Here is an 8,216-nt window from a genome sequence, read left to right on the forward strand (position 1 = left end):
TCCAAAAACTAAACCTATTTTTTGGTTAACCAAAAATTTAATCTTAGTTAACTAACTAAATTGATTTTATATGATAAAACTGGTTATTAACCGGTTATAAAATTTAAAACCGATTATAAAAATAAAAACCAATTTTGAAAAATAACTAACTTTTGAATAAAAAAATTGGTTTTTGAAAAAATAAAATCGGTTTTTGGATAAAAACCTATTTTTGGATAAAAAAGCCATTTTTGGGAAAAAAAAAAACCAATTTTCTAAAAAAACTATCTTTTTAAAATTGAATTTTTAATCTAAAAAATTGAAATTAAAACTTTTAAAATTTTGTTTTGGTTTTAGTTAATCGGTTAAAAATCAATTTTTTAAAAATTTGATTTTGGTTAACCAATTTTAAAAAATATAAATATAATTTTTAAAAATTGTTAAATTAATTAACCAAAATGTAGTTATAATTTTTTAACTAGTTGACCACATTTTGATTTTTTAATGTACACTCCTAATAATGGTGATGGCATCAGTGACAGTAGTTGTTGAAGATAAAAGTGGTGGTGTAAAATAAAATTAAAGCTTAGAATTAGATTATATTAGAGGATAATTTGAGAATTTTATTTAATTTTAGAGTTGGAATAATTTTGTCTATAAAAACCCATCTTTCATGGATATAACTTTAATTTCCATCTTTCATGAATAAAAATGTCACCATCGAAATCTTTCATGGTCAAAAATAGCTATTTACCCTTTTGTTAATTTACCCTTTTAAACAATAAGTCGTGCTTGGTTGACCAAGTATGATATAAGGGATTTATGTAACGGTATTTGCTTAGCCATTGTTTTGATGTAGTAAGAAATTACAGACACTACCCTCGAATGAGTAGTCCAACATACTCCGCATGAAAATGAATCTAAATACATCCAAAAATATGCCATGTATCGTAGTAATCAAATTGGTGAAGGTGTTGGGTTAAAGTGGCAGATTGTGATACGAATCACAATGCAAGACTTGATCAGAGTAAAATTGTAAACATTCTTCAATGCTAACTTTCTCTTTATAAGATTTTCATTTAGATCATATCAGTGACGAATATGCAAACAATGAAACGAATCGTTCAGGTTCAGACATTAAAAGCAACACCTACACACATTTTTGGGACAAAAAGAAAGAAAGCAATCAAACTCCTTTGGCTTGCTCACCTTTACTTATGGTCTTGAAATAGCTAACCAATATAATATAAGCAATTGGTATACAAAGCATAATTTTCAACAAGAACGCCTTTTCCCAATAAAAAGGCACTAATAATTGTTTCTCAAATTAATTAAAACTTTCGCCGATATTTCCCAAAAAATAAATGCAGCATGACTAACCAGGAACAATAGCATTAGGCTTTGCTCACTTGATGTCATGGAAAGATGGCAAGACAGCAATAAGGGGGTCTCCGTAACCAACGGGCTCTGTAAATTAGAAACAATTGAAAAACGGTAAGAAACTTAAAGAGTTTATGCCTTTAAATGTCCATTTTGATCCTTAAAATTGAACCGATGAGTCAATTTGATTCATGACTTTTTAAAATGACCAACTAAATTTCCACTTTTAGAAATGTGATTCCCTGTAGTCCCTTGGCAAATTTCCGTTTCACAAACCCTAGTATAGTGTTGATGTGGACAGTTAAATGCTCACTTTGATACTTGATGTCAACACTTTTAATTGTGGTCAATATAGTGTCTGAAATTGGTTCATGTGACTTAATTGGTATCTACCATATTTTATTTAATTAAAACTTGTGAAACAACTTTGGATACTATATCGACCAAAATTAAAAAGTGTTGACATCAATTAGTCATCTTAGTGTGAAGATAGCATTTAACAGTCCACATAAGCACTAACTTACAACTGTGAGATGAAACTTTGCAGATCCCCTAACAGGAACTAAGTTTTTAAAAGTGGGGGGCTTTGTCAGTTTAAAATGTCACAGATTAAACTGACTTTTCTGACCAATTTTCGGGTGCCAAACTGAACATTATCTCTCAAAATATTTAAACTGACTTAGACATGCATTATACCTCCATCCTCAACAAGAAGCTTTAGCACTTCTCCAGCAACATCGGACTGCAAGATTTTAAAAATAAAACCATTCAGCATATTCAGATATTTAGCAAAGAGCCACCTGAAAGAAAGTGAGACACATTACCTTAACAGGAAGTCCAGTGCCAAACTGATCTAAATACCCTATGACTTGCCCTTCTTTGATGAAATCACCCTGCAGATGTTAATTAAAAACAGAAAACTGAATTTAAGCAGAAATGCTAGGTTTGAAATAGCAAATGAAGATATTGAAAATGAGTTCAGCAAGACTGAGTCAAATAGCTTGATGAAACCAAAGCATATAAATTTGAATCTTTCACATCTCGAGATGTAAAATATTCATTTTGTTAGAAACTTATTGACACTATGTACAAATTTTGTGCAAAAGTTTGAGAAACTAATATTACAATGATCTGTTTTAAATTACTACAGAAGACTCAGATATCAGGAAGAGACGGAAGATTAGCATAAAACTGAAAAATAATATGTAAAGTTCAAATAAAAAGAAATTTATCCATTGTTTTGGTGGTCATAACCTAGATCACATGGTATGTAAATGGAAGCAATTATAGATCTTGGTTAAAGCAAGCATGTGACTCAAAGAAACCATTGTCGATGAAGGATAATGACAAGCATGTCACATATACCTCTTTACATATGGGAGGCTGCTTCTTCCCTTTCACTGTTCTACCCCTTCGGAATAAGCCAACCTGAAAAAAGAGAGAAGAAAAGACAGAAGCTATCACAAATGTCACATAGCTATTTGTCGTAGATAATTAGTGAAAACAGAGCTTATTAAATATATTGAGGAGTGAAATACCGTGGGAGATGATACCAGCACATAGGTATTGTTACCAGAAGCCTCCAATGCTGCCAACTTTGATGACTTCTCTAAAGAAACATTTACAAATGGGTTGGTCTTTTCTGGAGATGACTTTGGTGGTGATGGTGGTGGTGTACCAGCTGCCAATTCAACCATGGGTTCACTTGGAATAGGTGGTGGTGTAGTTGGTGAAATGTTAGAGAGAGGAGCTTTTGTTGCTCCAATGTTTCTCTTAAGATGCATCTCAAACTCTCCAACCTGTACGAGTGTTTTTATGAAGGTCACAACAGAAATTAAATGTGGTCATATTAAAATTATTGGTACAGTCTACATTGTTGTATCACTAAAAACTAAATTGGTAGAAATCTTTATGATCGAATATAAAGATAAGCCTAAGACATATCTTGAATAATCAAATTCATTGCTTTGACTAAAGATTCACACAGCATATTATATCACAGGGCTATGGACACATACAGCTAAACTATTTGATGTGTGTTTGTGTGTGCAAACTGTGAACTGTGAACCTATTGTTTTAAAGCATATACTTGAAGTTTCTTTGCATCCTTGCTGTTATATTTCACCTTTCAAGTAACACAAATTTTGCAAAAGTAGCAAAGAAGAGACTAGAGAAATCACCTTTACTTTCAGTTCAGCAATTTCAGTCTCATCACAGACTTCTAATACCAAAGCCTGAGGACAAGGAAACCAGACACAAGTAGGAGTTAATCAATTCACATTCAAAAACATGGCCATAATTGTCTATCTCTTGTAATTAACTCATAGTTAACAAACCATAAATAGTTGCGTGAATCACTTGCCCAATTTTAGAATCGGGAAGTGAGTATCGTTTCCAATTGTACAATACAGAAACATGTTAAAAAAAGCTACAAAATGTCATACCTTAAACATAAAGAAAAAGCTACTAAAATTGAATAAGGTTTAACATTTAAGAAAAAGTCATAAGGGGCAAAAAACAAATACGCCACCAGGCCCTGAGAAAATTTAAGCTACTAAATATCCATTGATATAGACCCGTTATATATTTTTGACAAAGGAGGAAGCCCAACTAAGAAATGGGAGGAAAAACCTAGAACTCATTCAATTAGCCCAAAAATACATTTCACCGATAACCCATAAAGAAAATACAAACAGAAACTCCTAATGAACAAGACAACTAGTTGCAGTGCTGCACTTAACAAAAAAGAAGTGAAGACGCATCAACTAGTTGCACAGCCTCTGTTCATCTTCCTTTCTCCATCATTCCAACCACGACAAAGAAGAGAAGAGATCACAAAGGCTAACAGAAGCAGTTGTGTCCACCAACAGCAATGAGACGTGGCTGTTATCATGGTTCTTGGGGGTAGAACACGGGAAAAAATGCCTTGTTTTTTGTATCGCTCAAATCAGCTATTCATATCACTGATACAGAATCGGATTGATTCTAATGATTCGTTTGCGATTCATAGCCATGTTCAATTCAGTCTTGCTTTTGTATTGCTGGGATGATCAATCGCAAATCATACGATACTAACAACTATGATTATACTATAATAGCTAGGTGAATTTTCAGAATCACTGGATACTATTGCTAATTCCCAACAAGATACAGATGGAGTAGAGATTGCAAGTGACAAAAAGAAAAAGGATAGCTATAAACCTCGAACCCATTAGGAAAAGTGGCATTTTGCAAAGGCTTTTTCTCCAATGAATCCTGTGAAGTGGTATCTGAAGAAGCTGCATCATAAATAATAATTTAAATCAATAAGAACATTAGGTAATGCTTTTAACCTCCACATCGAGTTTCGAAAATACCATCATAATAACAGCAACAGAAGTAAATGATTCCTGGTTCTTACTATTACATATCCATGTAAACAACATAATAGTTGAAAATTAAGCACAGAAACAAGATGGCACAGATTTTGTTTGGGAGCATAGGTCTCTTGGACCTTCTTCTTTCTAATACATATAGAAGGTTTTGGAAATAAATTTGGGATTACATCTACAAAAATACTATAAACCTATTTATAAAATGTTTGCAAGTGAATAGTCTTTCAAAAGCTTAAGTAAAACAATAGCCAAAAGAAAAAAGAAAAAAGCATAATTACATAGTTCATTTTACAATCTTAATAACTCACCCTCAGACTTGGTTGTGTTGATGGTGTCAGCAGTTTTTGCACACAAAACTAAGGTTTTGTTCCCCTTGCTGTGGTAGTTGATGTATTTCACACCATTCACCAACCGCTGAACAAAAAGCCTACTTTTGGAGTTCCACCTTATATTATGGCTGGGAACTATAGCTGGCTTCTCAAGTGAGCATCGCATAGGGGCCATAGAGCCTATGGGATCTGAAATCCAGCAGTAAACGTTAGGCATCTGAATATCTGATTACACTAATTTTTTACATTTTACTTTGGCCATCCAATTAAAACAAACTTCAACCATGTGCTTGATTTGAAACATCAAAAAGGAATAAATTTAAATTCAATTTCCTTAATTAAGATATGTGTTAGCTTGGTTCTTTTCACCTTTCCAGAGTTACCTCTTCAAAAGTCTAATCTAAATATATAACAGGTTAATTTAACAGAAGTCACCAACTAGTCAAGCAAGATTCAACTACGAAATTTCAAAGGTTAATTAAAATCCAAAAGAGCGATGTATATACAGTATTATCCTTGTAAGTAAGCATGATTTAATTTCTCATAAAAGTTAAATCACAAGAACCAGAAGCTTCATCCTAAAGTTCAACAGTTAATTTGACTATAATTTACACTTTAAAGAGCTTCGGAAAATCCACAAAGTGCCTCTACTCTCTATTCATTGCTACAAAACTAAAAACCATTAGCTCCTTAGATTCATCTCCTAGTTCCTTGTTCGGAAAATCACGACCTAATCCAAATTCGATAACCCTGATTCCACGTAACCTGGCCTCAGTACAATCTCGAAAAATCGAACACAAACTCTTAAACATTTCCGATTTCGCTAACATATCACATTCACGCAAACAAAACAAATCAAACAAAGAAAAGCAACGCAACACACAGCAACAGCGAGATTAGAGATCGTAAACACAGTAACAGGTATCGCATTCAGCAAAGCACACAGCAGAATAAAAAATACAAAGACCAAGAGCAAGAGAGAGAGAGAGAATACAGTTCAAGGATCGAATAGCTGCGGAAGCCTCCATGGAAGAAAGCGAGAGAGATCGAAATAATCGCGCAGGGTGAAAGAGAGGAAATGAAATGGGAGGAAAAACCAATGGAAAAAGCGTGACGAGTGAGGAAAGGAGAAGAGAAAACGGTTAGAGTCTTAAAGAAGTGAGAAAGTCTGTGTAGTTGAGGTGTTGAGCAGAGAAGAGAAGAGGAGAGTGGATAAATCAGTCTTAGTAGCTGCTATGTCTTTGAGATTTCCGCCCCCCTCATTACTTTCTCCGTGCTAATTTCGGACCTACCCGAGGCTAACCTGCGCCGGGTTGTAATATTAACCTACGCGCATCTCTTGCACTCTGACGTTCGATTTCTCTGCTCCTTGTGGCGGGTGGTAGCCTGCTAGGTTCTCGCAATTTTCTGTGCTTGGTCAATTTTTTCTTCATAAATGTAAGCAAAAGGCTCAAAATTTCGAATATTGGGATCAAATGCGTGAAATGCATAAGAAATTAAGAATAAGCTACGTGGGGGAATATGCTGCCATTCGAATATTCATAAAATTATCTACAAAATCGAAATTCATGTTGTATTTATATTTTGTTTGAAAAAGTATTCAGATGTTAATTTATTTGGTTTTAGTTTCCTTAGCAAAATATTTTAACACTATCATTCGCCCCCCTTTTTTTTTCACTAACAATAATAACACCACTACTACTAGAATTTGTTAACTCCAAAATATTTTAAATTAAATTTGATAATTAATAAAATTAAATATAAGTTAATAATTTTAATCATGTGCTAATTAATGTTTATTCAAGTATGCTAACGTACTAAGAAACTCTCTTTACGTAATAAATAAACTAGATATTTTATAAATTTAAAAAAGTTAAAATATATATAAGAACAACTTTAGAAGTTAAATTGAATAACATGACGCCTTTAAAAGTTAAAAGTTACTGAGTTGGTTTAGAAATAAATTTAGATATCTCAAAACACACATGGTGTCTATTTAAGAACAAAAAATTAACAAAGGTACGAAAAAATTATTTATATTAGAAAGCCTTTAATTAATGACAAAATAATTTTCAACTAGCTTCCTATGATATTTGTAATAAAGTAAACTACAAAATTTCTAAAAATGACAAAAGACACTAACACAAGCAAAAGACACATCACCTTTTATGCATCTTTATAGAACGTTTCTTCAGTGGGAAAAGTATATTTAAGACCTTCGTGGACCAGGTAATGAAGTCAATTATTGAAAAAGATTGAGGTCAGTTCACAAATAAACAAAAGTAGCAGTTGGGGATGAAATTCAAAAAAATGAAAAAGAGGGGGAGGAGACGAGAATCCGGTATTAAATCAAAGCCCCAAACTCCATTAATAGGTAAGTAGGTGAAAGCTGTGTTGGGGTCAGTGTGAAGCTTCGTTTGGTCGACCTGCACGGAGACGGCGATCCACGGAGGAGGAGAACGCGGGATTGAATGGCGCGGAAGTATAGATCGAAATCTGGCTGACTTGAGGTTCACACTAAGGGAAGGCAATAGACCACACAGGGCAACCAGATTCACAGGTACGCTTTGTCAGTGTCACTGAGCTATTTACCGTCCGATAATGCCGGGGGAGGTATGCGCAGAAATGGATTTCAGTTGGGGGCCGTGCCTCCTCGTGTCCCCAACAGTTATAACCCTTTGATGTTTCAAGGTTACCGTTTAGAACGGCACATAGCCAAATTAGATTTGTTACTTTTTAAATTCTGTGCCGAAATTGGGGTTGGTCCTTACAGTTGAATGAGTTTTAGTTGGACTCCGCATGCTACGGGATTATTTTAGGATGTTTGGGATTATAGTTGTGTTCTCGTAGTTATGATTGATAACGCCGATGTTCTGTTCGGTCACTGCGATTTTTGAACTATGACAGCCGAATGGGTTTGTGGAGCGAAGCTACAAGTTTTCATCTAATTTTGACCGAGTCCAGGCGTCGCAGGTGTGTTTGTTGCTCATTTTATGAATTTTTGTTGACCGGTTTATGTTGATGTGGCCCACTGCCTGTTGTCACACATGCCGCATGTTTTTCGTTGCAGGATACAGATGATGGGATGAGCGGCGAAACCGTGTCGGTAGAGGAAGCAGAAGCGATGATTCGTCTGCTGCAAATGCGAACATAA

The 8,216-nt window shown here is 34.3% G+C and overlaps 1 protein-coding gene across 1 annotated transcript; it reads right to left on the minus strand.

The window, feature by feature from the left end:
- Positions 1-1,024: 1,024 nt before the first annotated feature.
- On the minus strand, positions 1,025-6,648 carry LOC112783270 (uncharacterized). The gene is made up of 9 exons (XM_025826143.3): positions 6,057-6,648; positions 5,042-5,251; positions 4,561-4,637; positions 3,540-3,593; positions 2,898-3,158; positions 2,725-2,787; positions 2,184-2,252; positions 2,056-2,101; positions 1,025-1,446 (listed from the first exon to the last, which is right to left on the minus strand). Exons 1-9 carry the CDS (start codon positions 6,088-6,090, stop codon positions 1,385-1,387), a joined length of 876 nt encoding a protein of 291 aa, XP_025681928.1. The 5' UTR covers positions 6,091-6,648; the 3' UTR covers positions 1,025-1,384.
- Positions 6,649-8,216: the final 1,568 nt, after the last annotated feature.

Source organism: Arachis hypogaea, chromosome 20 (assembly GCF_003086295.3).
Source record: "Arachis hypogaea cultivar Tifrunner chromosome 20, arahy.Tifrunner.gnm2.J5K5, whole genome shotgun sequence".
NCBI classification, from domain to species: Eukaryota; Viridiplantae; Streptophyta; class Magnoliopsida; order Fabales; family Fabaceae; genus Arachis; species Arachis hypogaea.

Bases quoted from the DNA above. Each gene is read 5' to 3' on its own strand.
- LOC112783270 (XM_025826143.3), bottom strand. From the start codon at position 6,090: ATGGAGGCTTCCGCAGCTATTCGATCCTTGAACT. The intron at 4,638-5,041 runs GTGAGTTATTAA...TTTATGATGCAG, and splicing joins CAACACAACCAAGTCTGAGG to CTTCTTCAGATACCACTTCA. The intron at 1,447-2,055 runs GTATAATGCATG...TCTAATTTACAG, and splicing joins GCTTCTTGTTGAGGATGGAG to AGCCCGTTGGTTACGGAGAC.